This window comes from Poecilia reticulata, chromosome 5 (assembly GCF_904066995.2).
Source record: "Poecilia reticulata chromosome 5, P_reticulata-male-v2, whole genome shotgun sequence".
Classification (NCBI taxonomy): domain Eukaryota; kingdom Metazoa; phylum Chordata; class Actinopteri; order Cyprinodontiformes; family Poeciliidae; genus Poecilia; species Poecilia reticulata.
In genome coordinates, this window is record NC_088834.1 from 22,661,612 (window position 1) to 22,681,989 (window position 20,378).

The window sequence follows — 20,378 nt, forward strand, 5'->3', positions numbered from 1 at the left end:
AGCTCAGGGCTCCCGTTAGTCATTATCGTGAGTTAAAATTTTTACGAAAGTAAAAATTTTTGTTTTTGTGGCGCTTCTGTTATTTTGAAGGGATATATAAACGTTACTAGCGGCCAGAGTCAGAGCGTTTGGGCAGTGGTCAAGAGGAGATGAGTAGAGCTTGTGAGTCTTAAGTCTGCTTTAAACAGAAAGATTTAAGAATTGTTGGCCGATTCTCCAAACCTCTGTGACCACAGAGCTGATAAAAGTACAACAGGTTTGATAGGTTCGTGTGTCCAAGGCAGAAGCAACACGAACCGATTCCAGTCACGAACATCCCGATTCCAGAGGATAATTCAGTAAAATCCCCAACATAGCATATGGGAATTTAGAATAACCAAACACGGATGACGATGTAGAAGCAATAGTGAACGTTTGTGGACTCATTTTAAGAGATAAAAGATGTAACAAAAAGAAAAGGCGGTGGATGAAAGACAACGGGAGCAGCCGCTGTATTTGCTGCACTATGATTTGGAGGTGAATATGTTTTTTCATAGTTAACATTTTTAACTGAATAAACATAATAATGACCTTTAGATTTAATAATAAACATTTTCACATATCATCTCCGATATCTACCGAACTCTCAGTTCCGCGATATGTCAGCTGTTTGGGATTCCCCTCTGTTCTTACGTCACCGCGCTTTTTGATTGGCTACCTGTCATATTCAACAGGTTGTATTCTCGTTCCCAGTCAGGGAAAACCCCACAGGCTGCGATAAAAGGGCTAAGACAACCCAAATAGGACATATTCAGTATTTAGTGGGAACACCAACATGCAGAAGCCTTATCTGACTGTCCACTCCCCTCCCCCTCTCCCGGGCCACAACAAAATGTCCAAGTCTTGACTGGTCTGCGGTAATAAAAAGGTTGGCACCACTGATTTAGCACATGCTAGTAGCAACACGAAGGATCAGCACTTTTACTGTTAGTTACCGTTCGGAACCTACCGTAATCAGTTCAGTTAAATCTAATCTTGGCAACTTTTTATTTTTCAACTGTAATAAATGTGATATTCAATTGACCTGTTATGACTCAAATTTTGGGTGTCCGCCCCCCTCTGCTGCTGCTGCATCGCTGTGGAAAACCTGGAGCGGCAGAGATATCTGTGGCTTATATGTGTATGTTTACTGGTTTAAAAAAAAAAAAAAACTTTGGGGTTGTGGCTTATAGTCCAGTTTGACTCATGGTTCAGAAAATATGGACTATAATCCTTCCTGGATTTTTTCTGTGAAGAACCCAGAGAGGGTTATTTGATTGTGCTTTCTGGAAAACAATATATTTTTACATTTAGGCACTCCTGCAATCGTCACACTTTTTCTGTTACAAACTGACTCCGGCCCCCCACCAGAGAAGAAAAAAGTTATGTGGCCCTCACAGGAAAAAGTTTGAGGACCCCTGGTCTAGATATTGGACATGTATTTTCTGAATAAAACACAGTATTTTTATGTAACATATTTCTGATGTTAATGGTCAACAATTGATAAAACAAAAGAAAGAAAAAATCCAATCACCAATCTGCTAATCCTAAAACAATCTTTATTTTATTTAATTTTTTAAATAAATCAAATCTTGCTTCAATGGGAGTTGCGAAAATCTTCAAGATCTACCTAAATTCTAATCCTTTATAATTAAATATTGTCATATTGACCACACATATGCTTTAGACATCTTTGTACTTGTAAATGTTTAAAACAAAGATTTAAAATTAATTAATTGGAAAATTCAGAGACAATTACTGTTTTATCTTCCCTTTAACTCAATTGAAGTCTTTGAAGGTGTCTGGAAGAATGTGTGTGTGTGCACACGTGTGTTGCCTGTGTGAAAAGACATGATCAAACATACTTCAGTTTCCTGTTTGTCTTACGAATAAAAGAAGATAAAGTATTCTGTTTGTCTAAAGGCTGTAGATGCCATTTGAGTTCACTACTAACACAAATGTGCAAACAGCCGGTGTGTGGGGGTGTATGTGTAAACGTGTGATCATTGTCTTTTTATTGACAGGTTCACGTGCAAGCTGTCTTCTTTGAAGCACTTATTATACAGTAACTGATTGGCTACATGCATCCTAAGGATATTAACAAGTTTTTCACTTACAAATATATACTGACAAAACAAAATTTCTTTTTAACTCATTTGATATGGATTTCATTCGCTAAATTTTCTTGTATTTTTTTTCCATCTGGTGTGAACTGGATTGATGTTGATGGTACAGACTGTGCTGCTATTGCAGGCATGGTGGAGCTTACTACTATATACTCAAAGAGGTTTCCAGTCATCTGGGATATGACGATCCTAAGTGCTTAAGTAGAAGGCAACTGGACTTCTTGTTAGACTAGGCTGAAGAACATTTTCATTCCATATATAACTGGAGTCAAATAAGGAACGAAGAAGGATATTTTCCTGGCATGATGTTTGTATGTGTATTAAACCCAACAAAACTATCTAACAAAGATTGGTTCATCCCAAGGACAAAAAAACACCCAAACACAACCTTAGTGGTGAACCGGCAACTCGCCGATTGTGGAGTGAACTCCGACCACCATTGAGAAGGGCAAACTCACAAGTTTAGAATCCACAGTTCATTTGCATCTCAAGGACAAGGGACACCTGTCTAAAGACAGAAATGTGTAACTTTTGGCAGGGCAGACAAGTGGTTTAAGAGAGCAGGGAAAATGTCTGTAAATGTTAAATATGAACACTAAACAGAGGAGATAGCTTCAGATTTCATCTTTCAAACACCAACTCTGCAGCCCTGACTCATCTCCCCAGAAGGTTTTTCAGCAAATTACACCTGTGATGGAAACCATTCAAATGGAATTGTTGGTGGACATGTTTGTGCTGTTGAGTAACAATCCAAAAATTGAGTTAAATGGATGGCAGGACCTGCGATTGCCCCATTAGTGACTTCAATTGGCTTACTGGTATGATTGTTATCATTGCAACTTATAAGCATGTTACTTTCAACCATGTTCAATACTGAAGAGGCATTTTGGATGAGAGGTGAAGATTAAAGAGAAGCAGTTCAGTGGCCTTCCACTTAAGTGCTGAGGAGGTTAGTGGTATAAAAAGGCTCATTATAAATCTGTCTGCCTGACCATCATTTTCTGAATCTGACTTTTTTTTTTCCCAAACAAGGAGCTCCACGCCTGTCAATGTTGGTCAAATCTCTGATAGCTCGCCAGAAGGTTGCCTTTAGCACAGACTATGTATTACTCTTCTGTACCAGATTTTAGTTTGTCCCAAGGCTCCTTACTTTGGACTCTGAACCAGATGATTGACTTTAAAGAAAGGTCTAAACATGTCTCATACAAAAATACCTAAACAGAGTTTTGCAGATTTTCACTCAAAAAATAAAACAATACAAAACAAACAAACAAAAAAAAAAAACCATTAAAGGCAATGTAGTAAAATGGTATAATCAGTGCTAGTTTTGACTCACTTGAGCCTGGATTCATTGATGGACAAATATTTTTGCTCTACCTGGGTCCCTTCGAACCCACCATGGCTCTGGGAGCTGCAGTACCTGAGAGAGACGAGGTCACAAGGGATCATCAAAGTCACAAGAAAACTGATGAACCAAAATGACTGGGTAGAAGATGATATTTCATCAAATATGAACTTCCTTCTGGCATCTAAGAGACAGAACTTCTGCAGATGCAATGAATAATGAGCTTAGTCGCAAGAATGCTGGGCTTTATAGTTGTTGTTTTTACATAAAACGAGGCAGCAAAATAATAAATTTTTTGTATAAACACTTTCCAATGAGAAATTTTAACCAATAAAAGCATTAATAAAGAATAAAATTAGTAAAAATTGTAAATGAATGTACTCAAAAGAAGTGTGTTCAGCTTACATGAACACATGTAAGCTTGTTTTGAAGAGTAGATAACGGTCTACAAAAAATATCAAAAGAAACATAAAAAACTGACATGGCATTTAGTTTGCATACGTGGCAAACTATATCTAATGGGAAGGCTGGTCAGTAACTTTTAATGTCCTCTCTTTCATGAAGCGAAACGCACACAGAATCAAAACCCAGAATCATCAGGATTCCACTTACTGAACATGCGGGAACATCCTTCAAATCTCCTCTCTCGCAGTCCCCACTCTCCACCGTCTCGCTCACTCTCATTAATTTTTGGAAACTCTCCTAATCTCTCTGCGGTGTACAGGTAGAGTATATCCTACTTCCTGTGGCAACATACCCGGTGACTCTGTAAACAAGTCTTAGTTTAAAATTCACCTCGTCTAATCCCCTCTTCTCCCCCTTCTTTGCCGACTTGTCCCTCAGAAAGAAAAATTAATCCGCCTTCGTCCATGCGTGGAGCGTGAAAGAACCCCTCCCTTCAAAACCCTGACATCAGCCCATCTCAGTCAACAGCTCCTAGAGGGTGTTCAGACAAGTGTGCGTGCAAGGATCATCTGAACACAGAGATTCGGGAGCAAATACAGATTTAGTCACACACCTGCATGTATGCAAGATTATACACAAACACAGCACACATGAATTCACACTAATCCCCTCCATGAGCCTTTCCAACAACCTCAAAACCCAGCTCTCCCCCTTGGAGGGTTATCATCTCCCCCTTTTTCAGTCTCTCCACATTGGGCTTTTGTCCCCATGGGTGGAAACGACTGGGAAGAGCTCAGAGCATGCGTGCCAGTGATAGGTGCTCCTCTTCTCTGGTGTCGGGAGAGCTGATCTGGGACTGTGCTTGAAGTCTGCTCTGGTGAAAAGACACAAAATTTCATGTTAATAAACTGAAACACAAAACAGTCTCACTGTCCCAGAACGACTCAAACTCAGAAGCTCAAGCTGCTAATCCAGATGCTCCAGTAATGACTCCATTTTCTTTTTCTTCTGTGTTGCTTTTCTTTTCTTGCGTGACCAGAGGAAATAGTCAAGTGTAATTTAGTCAATAGAGTATTTTGTGGCTCCGTATTTCTTTAATCACAAATGAATATTTCTAAATATGCTCAAGTTGCGTTTGAGGGAAAATGCGCCTGTCACATAACTGTGCTACTCTGCATTTTCTGTGGCATAAGATGAACGATCGACTTAGGTTGAACAGATTTTTTTCTTTTTCCTTTTTGTCACACATTTTTCAAATTGTCATTTTAATTTCAGTTAATGATGATGTGAGTAAGCAATAAAAGAAGCTGTCAAATTATGATTTCATTTTGTAGAGGGCAAAAAGGAATCCAAAGTTTTGAAACCACTGATTGTCAACTTCATTGAGGAGGTCACATGCAGAACCACAACTGCATCTAAAGCACTGCAGGCCTTGCTGTTCTGTTAATTAATTTTTTATTTATCCTTTTGACACTTGCCCAAGTGTCAACAATGGACGTAACTCTGTTTAATTGGAATCTGAATTTTAAAAGCCATTGAATTTATGACTTAAAGACACAAAAATTATACGTAATTCTAAATTATGTACAATCGTTTTCTACCACAAGATAGAGTCCCGTTCTCTATCTTGTGTAATCAGAGGTTTTCACATATTTGTGTTTCAGTGGATTCTTTTTTTTTTCTCTTTTTTTTTTCCTTTTTGCTAATCTTGGCTCCAACACTAGACGTCCCACTGGTTCATTTGGCTAATTTAAATTCAGATATTCACTAAAAACCTGTCAAAGTTACATCTTACTTCCCTCCAACAAAAATTGCTCAGGACTTGGTCAGTCCCAAACAGTTTTATTAAGGCATTTATTAGAAATAACTTAGGTACAGTAGATTATTGAAACACTTCAATGCATAACTGTGTATGAAATGACAGTTTTTCTAAAAAGTGAGATAAACCTCAAAATCCCTACCTTCTATTTTTAGTCATATAAATGTATTATCAACTCTTCACATTCTGTTTAAAAGCAAAACATGTAAATGTAACAAATTGATAAATCTACAGAAATTGAGAGAAAAAATTAATATTAGATGATTAAAACATAGAAGTGGTGGCAATTGTTTCTGAACTTAATAGCTGATGAAGCAACAGATGCCTACTTTTAATACAGATATTTGCAGAGCCATGGTTTTGGATAACCACTTCAAATCTCTGTGGTAAATTCAGTGGGAGTCACCTGACAAACTGCATGTGGCACCTAGACTAGAAAACAACAGGTTTGCATTCACCTGTCCACCAAAATATTTCTGTTTAGATCATCCATCCATCCATCCATCCATCCATCCATCCATCCATCCATCCATCCATCCATCCATCCATCCATCCATCCATCCATCCATCCATCCATCCATCCATCCATCCATCCATCCATCCATCCATCCATCTTCTTACACCCTTGTCCCTCAGTGGGGTCGGGAGGGGTGCTGGTGCCTATCTCCAGCTAGCGTACCGGGCGAGAGGTGGGGTTCACCCAGGACAGGTTGCCAGTCTGTCGCAGGGCAACACAGAGACACACAGGACAAACAACCATGCGCACACACACACACACTCACACCTAGGGGCAATTTGGAGAGGCCAATTAACCTGTGTAACCTAACCATGTTTTTGGACTGTGGGAGGAAACCGGAGTACCCGGAGAAAACCCACGCTTGCACAGGGAGAACATGCAAACTCCATGCAGAAAGACCGGGGCCGAGAATCGAACCCAGAACCTTCTTGCTGCAAGGCAACAGCTCTACCAACTGCACCACTGTGCAGCCCTCTGTTTAGATCAGTCATTGTATTTTTTTTTTTTTTTTTTTTTTAGCAAATTCTGGTCTCATCACGCCATGTCATGTGTTCACGACAATGGTGCATTCTGGGACCAATAGTTTGTTAGGGAGCAAAGTTGTGGAGATCACAGTAGTGGTTCTCCTTTTGCTATTTTGACTTATTTTTTCCATTTATAAGGAAATGTTTTTGTTTTCCTCCTTGTCTCTCTTGTTTTGATGAAATTCCATTGATTGAACTTGACGCTATTTGAAGGTAATATTTTGAACCCCTTTTCAATCAGTGATTGAATTACTTTGAATTAACAGCATGCATATCCTGACAGTTTTGTATTTCTGTTTTATTTTATTCTACTACATCTACTAGCATATAACAAGCCAAGTGCATTTTCCCCAAATACATCGACTAAACTGGTCTTTGATGTGTCGCTATTACACAGCTGTATATTATGCCGGAGTGAATCATACCAGATGTCTTATTTTCAATGTTTCATTTCTTACTCCATTCTGTTTTGACCTATGAAACTCGATTAGTTTATCGTACTTAGGTTATTAAGATAATTATTAGACCTTCTAATTTAAGAAAATAGATATTCATTTTATTAAAGAGGTTTAACTATTGTGATACAGGATTGTAGTTTATTCATTCATATTCACTTGTACCTTTATTAACCAAAGTCAGTTGTAAAAAGTCAGTACAGTATAGCATTCTGGAGAGACAGTTGTTGATCTGAAATGTGCTCCATTTCAGAGGGATAACTTCTGCCATAAAGCCTTAATGAGTAAGAAAGAAAATGATACAGGGTCAGATTACTACATCACAAAGAATAGAAGTTGAACAGATTAGGTAAAAAAAAATGCCTGTGAGAATATGTTGAGTCTTTTCCGACGTCGGGCATTCAAACCGGGGCAAGCCTTGTCTGTAGATGAGCCTAAAATAATGAGATATGAAAATGACTTGCGGGCACTGAAGGAGTAGAGGGCTAGGGATTGTGGGGGAGGTTTGTGTTTGATCCCATCTCTTCCCTGCACAGTCACTTCAATTATCTTCCTCTCCTATCACCTCATCTATTGGGAATATAGGGAGTTATTAAGTAAAAGCTCGAGAGCTGCGGTTATTGGTTTAAAATGGTGATTACTGCGGTGAATGTGTATGAGAGGGTGGCAAAAAAGAGATTAAGTTCATGTTTGGAGGTTGTTGTTTTTTTGGACAAACCTTTTCACATATTTTGACACCAAGCCTTTAAGGTGATCCTCATGTGCAGCTAACATAGAATTTATTTTTAGATATCAAATGGTACACTTTTTTTTATGCTATCTGCTTTATTCTCCATAATGCAGTGTGCTTAACACTGTGACCACTTGACTATTCAGGTAAACGTCTGCTATATCTGACTTTGCCCAGCAGGTAAAAGCTGCGTCTGGGTTGTAATTGCTATTTAAATGCCAGAGTTTCTTGCATGAAATCAAACATTATGGAGTACCACCGGAGCGTCAATATTCAGATTTGTAAGCAGGCTGTAAAATCCAAAGGTCACTAATTTATGGAATGTGACATTTCCGTGGTGCTTTCTGCATTTTGCTCATCACTTCTGGCCTATTAATGCATAAATTAAAGCAGAAAAAGTAGTTGCAGCTGTAGTAACACTGCGTAAATATTCAAGTTGTGAAGCTTTGATTCATTAAACTTGAATAGAAAATTTTGACAGTCATGTTTTTATGCGTAATGATGATGCAACTTCAAATCAGAATTATGTTAAAACCGCAGAAACAGTTTCTTGAATTAAAAGAAGCCTGAATGAGCAGCCTACTTTATACTCTGAATATACTATATATTTTGAACTCTTAGGCGTTTTAAAATAATTTCTCACATTTTAATCTTTGTGGTTTTCCCCGCAGAACCTTCAGAACTACAAGCAGACAGCTGAAGAGTACTTTGAGGCTGCAGCTAAAACTGGAGAGCGGATACGGTAAACACTAAATATTTGAGCTGTTCCATTTGTAATTATGTTTCATCCTCACTGCCTCATTACATTTTCAGTCTGTAGTACTAAATCAGTTTATGCAGCGTACGTTGAAGTGTACTTTATTTGGGATTTTAATTTAGTCTCTATTTGTTTGCAAATCCAACGGATAAAAATTTTATTGTGTTGAAGTGGAACGAAAACCATCAATGAGAAAACAACAATTTAACAAGAGTCAGACAACAGAGTGTGGCGGCTATTTGCAATATTATAGGTCTGCTAATGTGAACTTTCCAGCCTCAAGCTGCTTGTTAAACAGTTTTACTCAGTTGTGAGACTGGGTGATAATTTACTATTATCACCCCTCATTTCTTCTACTTTGTATTGTGGCTGAGATGTCAAATTGACATGGACAATTACTTTTTTTTCCCCATGCTTGAATATGTAGTAAAATTTTAGTGAAGTGTCAAAACAGTTCTTAAACAGATATTACACATGAAATTGGTCTTTAAAACTGTGACATCTATTTTGGTGTTGGCTAAATTTATTTAAAAAAATTAAATTTCTTTGATGTGAAACATAATATGGAATATTTGTACTGGAATTCAAAAAACAGGCATGCTTCAGTGTAAGGATGAGACAGGATATCTCAGCATAAGATCTCACAAGAAAAAAATTAAGTTGCTATCAGAATGTGCCTTATTTGAGCTTTAGTTATGGGCCTTGGAATGAATTATTTAAGGTTGTCTCCCAGTTGTATCTTTCTATGAGACTATTTTGATTAAACCAATGCTTTAGTAAATTAATTTCCCTGTTGTATTGACAAAGCATGCCTAAAACTGCTATTTAGGCTGATGGCACTGTTTCAAAAGCGCAAAAGTACTGTAAACATATTCTGATTTTGCATGAAGGACATGATGCTCCTGCGAGAAAACCCTCACCTGTTATAAGAAAGCATACCAGTTTTATTCAACACGTACCTACTGTCATGCTGACGCTGTCAGAGTGTGTGGGACTCGCTAATTAATTCTGCTTCATAACACCAATTCTCGTTGCTTTTTATCATTTAGTCAGAATGTATTCAGTTTTCTTCTGGGCATTCATTAGCACATGTCTACACATTTTATTTTAATTCTCCAAATTTCACAAGACTTACCTAAAAGCCTGGATCTAAAGACCCCTGATCGGAATCACTCCCATCATAACTCCGGCTGAATGTTAAAATCTGCCGCAGACTGAAGGCGTTTGCAGTCATAACAGGTTTTCTTCTCGGATTGCCCTGCATTTAGCTCCATCCACCTTCCCATAAACTGTGACCTTTTCCACAGGCTTTGCTGAACATAAAAATCCCCACAGAATTATGCTGCCACCACTAGAAGCAGTATAATGCTTCTTTTAAATTGTGTTTTAAATTTATTCAAATTTAAAACACAAATTTAAATTCACGAATCCTGCGATATGGATGACTTTGTTGTTTCCAACTGCTACAAGCTCATCTTCCAAAATTACTGGGCATGTGGGCTTTCAGAGCACGAAGCAAGGAACAGGAAACCAAAGTCAGTCCATGTCAACAATACAGCTTTTACCTAGCTAAGCTCTGTGTTGTTCCACATGTAAGCTCTTTAATTCGTTCAGAGCTTTAAATACAAGCAAAGATGTTGCAAACCATTCTTATATCAGCTGCATCAAGTTCTGCTGCCCTATATATTTCTCTGATGAAATGGCACTGAAGGATCAGGTGTTGCTGTGATCATCTGCTCTCTGCACACTCGCAACTTTGTGCCACTGCTGGAGCGTTTTTTTTTGCTTTGCATCCTTTCATTAACTCACTGCCATTCTACAACCCCAAACCCAGGTAGATCAGGAATGTAATACTGGTTGTTTGACTTCAACCCTTCATTACTTGTCAGGACTTCTCGTTTGATTGTGAGGGAGAAAGTATATAGCTAGATCATGGAACCAAAGCAGGCTCCAAAAAGGTTATTGGTGGGGATGATGATACACTATTCTATTTTATGGCACAAATAATAATAATAATTTTTTTTTTTGCATGTGAGCTGAAATATTTATTGTGGTGTTTCGTCACAAAAGCAGCAAATGTTTGCTGTATCCCATACTTAGCTTGCAGCATACCTTAAGCAAAACTTTGCATGCCTTTCCATAAATGAAGGCCATATTTGTGCACTTCACTGTCACGTTCACTACTGTATTGGTTTAAAATGCATTATTACTAATTTTATACAGTCAGATTTATTGTTGTAATTATAAAAAATACAAAGTTCAAGGAGTATAAATACTTATGCAAGACACTGTGGGTTACAGCGGAAATCTTTAAAAAGTTTATGGTAAGTGCTGTCTGATGGACGATGACCTCATCCGCCACACTGACATCTTCTAGTACCATACACATTCAATTCAGGTCCACACAATGCAATCCTCAAATGTTGTCCAAATGATTACATTTGTAAAGATTTGCTATTTTCTGTAGTTGCATGGACGAGGTTAAAAGATCACTGCAGCACAAGTTTGCTGAAGGAAGGCGTTTAGTTTGGCCTCGGTGTGCTGCTATTATTTTTATACTGTGCACACAAAAAATTCACTCCCAATTTCCCTTTTCCATCTCTGCCAGACACTGAGGGACATTTTGTATTCAGACAGTCATGTGCTCATCATGTTCTGTCAGCATTAGGGCAGTGTTTCATTGTGGAGTGGTCATGCTGTCATTTCACACTACACTGACCAGCCAGTAATTATTCTATTTACCAACTGTTCAGGGGAGTATTGGAGCAGTACACATTATGCTATTTAGCTAAAATGACAAAAAAAATTAATGGAATTCTTCACTCTTTCTTGGCAACTAAACCTCTACATGTCGATATTCTGTCTTTTTTAATATGTTTTTTTACTCACTCTATCTTTGGTAAGGCCCAGTTAAGCCTAAAATAACTGTCAGATTCTGATCCACAGGCAATCTCTGAATTCAAAATTGGAAGAAAATATTATTAGTTGGGGTGAGGGGGAATCCAGTCTGTTTATATTTTGTTGTTCTTCTTTCTCATCCTTTGTGTATTTGTGATTGCATGGATCAGCAACTTACCAAGACATCTGTTAACAATTCCCCTTGCACAAACTAAGACATTGCCCGATGAAGCCAAAAGCCACATATTTGGCCAAAATGTATGGCAAAGCTTTAGTGAGTTCTTGAAGCACCTCAGGTGCTTCAACAACTCAGAATACATATATTGGAGCCCACAGGTTACTTCCTCTCCTTGCCTGCAGTTCATGTGATTCCATATCAAAATATTGCCTTCATATGGAGACATATTGCATGGTTTACTTGCTATAAGGAGTTTAGAAGAGTTTTGCCTTGGGGTGTCCATGCAACCCATATTCCATAAATAGCACCTGACTGCAAAGAAAGCACAACATTTGGGCAGGGCTTACCTTAAGATCTTGAAATCTATTAATCCTCTTAAAGAACCTTGTTACTCTAGGGCAGAATCTAAGTGAACCTCAGGTGTCTGTGTGAGGATTCATCCCAAATGGTGACTGTGTAGCCTGGTAGTTTAAAGCCCACTGTCTCATCTGAATCTCTGCACCTCTACTATTGTAGAGGTGAATACTTGAATAAGAGGTACAGGTTACTCTCTGCTATGCATGTCGCCACTTTTAGTTCTTCATTTCTGTTTTTCTGTCCTTCTGAGTTTTGATTTAATTTTTAAGTCTTTGCTAGTAAACATGCAAACAGCCCAGGCAGTTCAGAGTTCAGTCAAAACCTGACAAATATATTACTAACCCTGGAAAATTCATAACATTGTATTTGACCATTATATGAAAGTACAGCAGGTGGTATCTGGTTGATTAAATTAAATCAAGCACATTTAAGATTTACTTTTGAGCTACAATTTTACCCAAAGTTCTTTGTAAGTTGCAGTATAACATAAAGATAAACAAAAACATATTAACGATAATTGAACTAGTGAGCAAAATGGGGGGAGGGGACTATTACGTTACACCATCAATGTAGAAAATACATTAAAGTTGTGTGTAATACAAAACATCTTTAAAAAGACAATGTCTAAGGTTATTGCATTTTGTATTTTATTTTCTCTCAGTATTGTTTTGGGATTTTCAACTAAACATATTTTGATCCATAAGCTTGAAATGCTAACTTTTTTTAAAAAACAGTAAAACTGTTTAAATAAAAAGCTAAATGGAGAAACCGAAAAACTGTCTGACATCGCAAAGCTGAAGATGAACACTGATAGAAGGTCCTTATCCTTTCCAACTTGAGTGAGTCGTTCAACCACAAGTTTTTTTGATTGAGCAGTTATCAGCGATGAGGCGTCACACACAATCCCATGAACACACGGACCCCTTATCTTGTTCTCGCTTGTCACCTGTTTTAATGAAACACTGCCTTTATCCTATAAAATCTTCCTTTTCCTCTGTCCCCACAAAACGAGACTGGTAGGGATCAATCAGTCTGGCTAACTGAGTGCAAATTTTTATCAATCAACTCCATCTGTTTTTAGCATTTCATGTGTCAGCGTAGAAAGATAGAAGCAGAGCTCTGTCTATCTGCAGCACATGACTTCCACTGCTCCTGGATGTTATTCCCATTCGAGATTGAACTGTGTTTCTGCAGAGCTGAGATAAAATTTAGGGATGTAATGTTGCAGTATATGAACTTGGGATTTAAGTTTGTGCCATAACTTGGCAAAGGTTGGATAAATCTTTCCCATGACTACCAAATAATACTTTGTAGAAATGTTCTGTGTTTCTGATATTGCGTGATTGGTAAGTAAGATTAGTGTGAGCTGAACTATGTTATGCTCATAGCATTTTCATAAAAGCTTCACAAAGCCTCTTACAATAGAAGATGCCTGCTCTGTCGTTTCTTTTGATCTCACCCCAACCATGACATCTTTGATCCTCTCTTCGCTTCCTTTTCATTCAGTGTATTATTAAAAAGTAAAGAAGAATGCCACAGCTGCTAGTTTAAGGCAACCAAAATCCTCGTCATTAATAAGCATCCCCCGGTACACACGCAAACACAAACAGTGCCCCCTCAGACATGGAGAATAATAAAATGCTACGCCCATTCGATCTTTTCTTTTTCTTATTATTACTTAATTCCCTCATGTCATGCCCTGCAAAAACCAAGAGCTTGAGCTCTCTTCATAAAAAGCCACACACCACACATCACCAAGGTGAGACAAAAAAATAATGAGAAACTTACGATTCCATCCTAATCTTTCCCCCTCAACTCTTCATGCATCTTTGCCGACTGTCACTTTTCAGAAAGCAATTTGGATGTTGTTTCGCTTCTTTTTGCTGCAAAAGTTAGCAATCAAACTAGCTGGGTCGACTAATGTTTTTCTAATAAGAGCTCACCTTTTATTTCAGTCAAACAAGGCAGTTGGTGCAGATTAGCAAAGGCAATTTTCTGCTTCAGATTCCATTATTAAAACACTCCTGCTATCAGAAAGTTTCTTGTGTTAAATAGAAAAAAGAATTACTGTTTTTTTCTTCTCCCGAGTTTGGATTAATACCTTGAGGCTATTGTTGCTGTTATCGTGAATTCTTAGGGAGTAATTCAGAACACAGACATGTTGTCAAGTTGCAAAGGCAAACATCAAGTATTCAAAAGAATCTAAACGTTAAATTTGGACACAAGTAATTGATTTCAACACAATGTAATCTCTGTATCTAGAGGAACACTGCTAATCCCTCATCTATGTATCAGAGATTATATCCCCTTTTTATCCAGAATGAATGGATTTCATTAGCATGCTTGATATCTATTCAATGAGAAGAAGTTCAGTAAGCCACAAAGTATCACAATCTGTCAAAATCAACACTTCTCATAGTCTTTGACAAATTAGTCTGAAGGGCAAAATTCTTGACTTTCTCGTTTGAACCATACTTGTTTTAAGTAAAAACTTTCAGTGGATTTAAATACGAGTTTTTGAATCAGTTCAAAGGTAATCAGCATCTTATTAACTCTAAATAAATTACACACGAATTAAGAAAAGAAATGGAGAATTTATACTAAGAAATTAGCTTTCAAAATATTAGTATCAAGTTGATACTAGTAAAATCTGAGAACCATTAGGAACTTATGGATTCTCAGAAGCCTGGAGAAACAGTTTTTGGTCCTAATTCTAATTTTTATGAGGGGGTAAAAGATTTTTTGTCTTCAGAAGCAATTTTTTATTTTTTTGGAGCACCAGACTTCGCTGATGGTCAATACCCAGGGGTGCAAATCAACCTCTAGCAACAAGCACCTTCAATTCTCCACACACAAAAAATAAGATGCTATCTCTGTGGCATGCTGTTTTAACATAAAATTAGTTTAACCAAATTTACATATATTTAGTTTATGTCCAGACGTATTAGTAAATTAAGATATCTCTAATTATATTTTGACTAGACAAAATACCTGTTTCAGATATCTCTAACTACATTATGACTAATATAAATTATGTCAGATTTACCATTAATTAGTATGGAAGCTTTGATATCTACATTTAATTACAGGGTATCTGAAAACATATAATTCAGATATCAACAATTAAATTATGACTAGTCTTTTTTGGTCTGCACCAGCATTTGATCACACATTCACATCCCCTCAAATGAACCGGACTTCTAGACAACTGAACTAGAGTTTGATTAAAGCAAATCAAACAGAGAAAGCTTGAATGCAACCTTTAGGTCACACATTTGTGTTTTATTTTTTAACCTAGCCATGCTGCATCTTTGGCCAGGAAATAGATATGACTGGTTTATGGATGATATGAAGAACTGACTGGTATCGTTTCAGAGTTCACGCTTGGCTATTACAGCACTATTAAGAATTATATTACTGCATATTTGTGACCAGCATGTTAGAAATGTTGGAAACTATCATCAATTATCAATGTGCAGGACAGATCCTGAAGGCATCAGCCAGTAACCTGACTTCCTGTCTTGATAGGTTAACATGGAGAAATGTTTGAGTGCCTCCAGCGCACCTAGTGGCGTTGCACCTTATAATGAGGAAAAGGTAAATCATAGACCAATGGTTGCCATGGACTACTGTTTGTCCATGCAAACTGGAAGGGTTATTCATCATTTAATTCATCACTGTCACATTCGGTTTCTTTCTCTCTCATAGGTTGCATTCACTTCCCTCTTCATGAATATTCCCTCTACCTCTGATTTGTTTAATCCTGTCGCTTTACCCTCCACTGCACACGCTAGCACCCACACATACCAAGACTGCACAATAGACACACCAGTGCAGAGAAATTTCTCTCACAGTCTTATTTGTATGCACAGCTTCTCGCATGCGAGCACACACGCACACACGCATACTGTGGATTTGTTAAGCACAGATAACACTGACGTGCACACTGGGTGTGCATATTTGTTGTGTATTTGTAAGTAAAGGAAGGAACCTCTGAGCTCATTCATATGTGAAGGAGGCATGAATCCGTAATTGCTTTCTGGCATGGTACGAGGACAGCTCCGAGTGTTGACTGGGTGTTGGTGTGTGTGCAAGCATAGAGACTTGTGCATGAGTGTGTGTGTGTGTGAATGTCAAGTGGTCATCTTCAGTTCTTCATTTGACATGATGAAACATGTGCCTCCTTATCGAATTAAACTCTAATTCATTCCCTCTACAATTCTTGCTCTTTGTATGCAGCCTGAAAAATCCTGTGGTGGAACATTTAAATTCACCATTGGTTTATGCAACACTGTGGCAACAGGTTAAGCAGTGGCCGTGCTTTCATCTAGAATTTATCTTGGCTTTAGATGGTGATACAGAAATCAAATAGTTTATTAAATATATATTTCTCAATAAAATTTACGCCCAAAAAGTGTTGCTTTAGGTGTGTTTTATGTTTTGTTTGATCTGTGTGTGTTATGAAATTCCTATGCCAGAAATGTCAGAGGAGTTTGTATTGTAAACATAATGTCACCTTCCTAAAATAATGGCCAAAGTAATTTCCTGCCCAAAGTGATATTTTTGCCTAAAACATGTTTCTGAAAGAAAGAGGTAGTGATTTAGGCCATTACTTTAGGAAGGTGATGATATATGACCTACACTTTTTTTATACTGATAAAGTCTCTAAATAGCTTATTTAGGGTTTTGTCTACATGTTTCTGTTGGAATTTTGACATTAAATTAATTTAGTTCTGCAAGATTTTACCTAAATCTCAGTGCTGGCCTCCTTTGGTCAAACAATACCCAAGTAGTTGAATTTTCTTGTTGGTTACAGTGGTAAAATTTGGTACAGCTTCGTCACATCCCCAAGTTCAGGTATCAAATGATCTAACTTAGACACACAACCCGGCCCAGGAGTGCGTCACTAGTTAGAATAGCTAGCGTGACCAGCGAGCATCGATCAATAGCATGACTCAGCTGTGCAATGATGTGATTTATTTGCAATATGGGCACAGAGTGGAATAAGTGTCCTCTGCTTTGTCTACTGATGAGTGGTGGTGTGAGAGGCTTGCAGGATCACTTACTAAAGACAGTATTGACAGCATTTATTTGTTACAAGATGATGTCAAACTACAGACAAGAAAGCAAAAGCACTTGGAGTGTTTCACTAAGATCCCTTATGGCAGTTGGCAGTGTTTACAGTTTATGACTTTAACGATGCGACTAAGGTAAAACGTAGAGATCAGAGTATCAGCTGATTTTGTTTAGTGCATTCATTTTCTCTGATACCAGCCATTTAAAAATGCAAGGATTGGGATCCTGAGCCAAACTTGAGTCAGATCTGTAGATGCCTACTCTAGAAACTTCAACATGTGTTTTATTTTGCTGATACCAACAAGTACGGACTTTTCTACCACCAGAAGCACCATTTGTATATATGTAAGTATCACAGATCTTTGCTTTGAAAGAAAAAAAAAGTGTTTAAACCAAAAAAATCAGGAGGACCATTCAGATTGTCATCAATAAATATAGCAGCAGAGGTCTGTACGTTAATATGTAGATGCACCTAGAAAAAGTGATTCATGCTTGTGTAGCACAAGTAATGCAGTAAAGTAAATCTAGATTTTAGTGGAAGATATTTTTTCTTTATGCAGAACTTCTCAGCAGATGTCCTCGGATTTTTAAAGGGAGAGCAAAACTGCATTCTGCATACACTACAAGAAATGGTTCCTTCTGAAAAGGATGTCTCTGTACCTGACAACCTGTCTCCTATAGAAGGTGCGCAGAGAAATTCGAAAGGGAAAAAAAGTCAACACTGCCAGCCCCATTTTATTTCACAATTGCTCATATAACATATTTTCAACAGAAGCATGGCTTACATGCTGTTTATAAAAACGGCAAATAAATAAAAGTCAGTAAACGCAAGAAATGTTGTATTTTTTAAAAATATACTTCACATACCTTCCCTTTTTTCCCTTTCCTAGGATTTGTATAATATAGCAGTCCTTTCTCTGAAAACTTACTTTAAAACAGATGAAATGGGAAACAAGTTATCAATATCAGGAACAGGAAGTGCATGATATAATGTTGCTGAATATTGCAATGGCTTTGTGTATTTACCCACATGGATCTGTCTACACATGGATCTGTTTAGTCTCTGTCTGAAATGTGCATGAAACAGAGGGAAATATGTTGAAATAGACTAATCAACATTTTTTTTAAATGTTGATTTAAACATTTTAAATGTTTAAATCAACATGCAGACTGCATGGCTGCAGTCTGCATGCAGGGCACCACATTTATGATAGAGTTTTAATGCACTTGAAATAGTTTAACCTACCAGACATTGCATTCAAATGCACACATTTACTTTATGATTGTAACTCATAAATGTGCAACTCTATCATGAATGGAAGAATGAATAAATGTGCTGTCTGTAATTGGAGATTATATTATATAGTATTATATTATATTGTTAGTAAATATCCACCTTAAATATCATTTAAGGTGGATATTTACTGTTCCAAGATGAGGAAAAAGGCTACGTTTAGCTAAGCTTAAGCTCAGTGAACTTGCAGTTCTGTTCGGTAAGATTCAGAATATGCTTATTTATTTATTTATTTTATATATATATATATATATATATATATATATATATATATATATATATATTTTAGAAATGTCCATGTTGAAATGGCTTGTTAGTTATACATAAAAATGTATTGGACAGCAGAATTTCATGTGTCTTCACAAATACTGATGGCAGCTTCTTGATGAGAAATCAAGCATGTTATGTCAGGTCTGATTTCCATCTTCACCTGTCTCTCTATGGCAGTTAGGCACTACTACTTTTTAATTAGAAGAAAGTTTGATAAAACAGATCAAGCAAGCTTCAGAGTGAGTTTCTGTAATTGCTACATTATGCGTTTTATTTATGTTTATAAGTAGTGTCTTACCCTACCTAATATATTCAGCAACTTACTGAAAAGCTGGATTTTATTTTTATTTTATTTATTTATTTACAAAATGTCAATAGCTTTTGCGACAGTTAGGTGCAGATGTTTTTGATATTTCTAAATTAAATTGCTTTAATGTTTATTAAATTAAAGGGCATAACAAGTGAATTTAATTGAGTCAAATATTCATGCTTTGTCATTTTTGTTTGTGGCATTAGAAAAAAGCAATGATTTGTTTAGCTGAAGTGAGTTGTTGTAAAAGCAAACAAATTCAAAGGGTTGCTATCTGCTTTGTGTTTCTGTGCATCGGCTACGTATGTATGAATATATTTGTCCATATCCTTCCACTTGCAAATTCTGTCACAACAGCAGGTAAATTACCACAAGCAACAGAGCAATCAAGGATTACACTCTTGTAGGATTAGCATTCAGTACCCGCGTGAAGGTCTGAGCCAGAGTGGATGTGCCTGAATGTGTTCGTAGGTGTGGTTTGAATTGCGTGCTTTTGTTGCTGTACACGAACTCAATGTGCGAGTCAGATAACCAAAAAAAGAAAGTTTGACATTGACTACTAAGCTCTTTGCTTGATGCATAATTCATCTGTCTCTACAGACTGAGCCTGCTTTTGAAGCTATCTTGGCTTGTTCAACTTTAACTAAAACAAACTACAAACAGTCTCATTTTGGAGCAATTTATTTTTTGTCTGTTTTCTTTTGCTACTAATTAATATTCATTGATATGAGCCAGAAGTTGCTGGTAGTACTGTCACTCCCATTTCTAAGAAGCTCAACACGTACAGTTGTATTTTTTTCCCTCACTGCATAAATTGACTTTAATGAAAAGTTTCATTTTTCCAAAATTTTCAGTGTGAGATAACACTTCTTTATTAAGGATATTATTAAACCTGAGCAGCGAAGCTCTGCAAAGACCTATTGTATCTGTACTGGTTTTATTTTTCTTCTATCAAATGTATTGGCTCTTTGGAGCTCTAAACATATACAAAAACTCACGAAACTTGGTGGACGCATCAGACCTGCATGAAAATTACATATTTAAAGGGTTTCGAAAAGTCAAAACAGAAATGGTTCAGCAGCACTCCCTTGCACCTTTCAAAACATCTTCCATAATAACCTTACTTTATCATACAGCAATAAAATTAATTTCTTGAAGTATTGTTATTCAAATAATGGCTCTTTCCAAGGCATAAATAGCATATTTCTGCACTTGAATAGAAGAGAAGCAACACATAATGTCCAAGATTTTACCAAGGCAAATGAGAAACAAAGTTATGGTTTAAAAATGTCCCCGGTT

At 37.1% G+C, this 20,378-nt stretch overlaps 1 protein-coding gene across 5 annotated transcripts in view; it reads left to right on the plus strand.

The window, feature by feature from the left end:
* The window catches only part of chchd6b (coiled-coil-helix-coiled-coil-helix domain containing 6b), a 69,790-nt gene that overhangs the window by 19,301 nt on the left and 30,111 nt on the right, over positions 1-20,378 (plus strand). For all 5 annotated transcript variants that reach the window (XM_081607291.1, XM_008409382.3, XM_008409383.3 and 2 more), the window contains one exon: positions 8,611-8,681. In XM_081607291.1, coding sequence (XP_081463417.1) covers positions 8,611-8,681 — 71 coding nt within the window. The remainder of the gene's footprint in view (positions 1-8,610; positions 8,682-20,378) is intronic.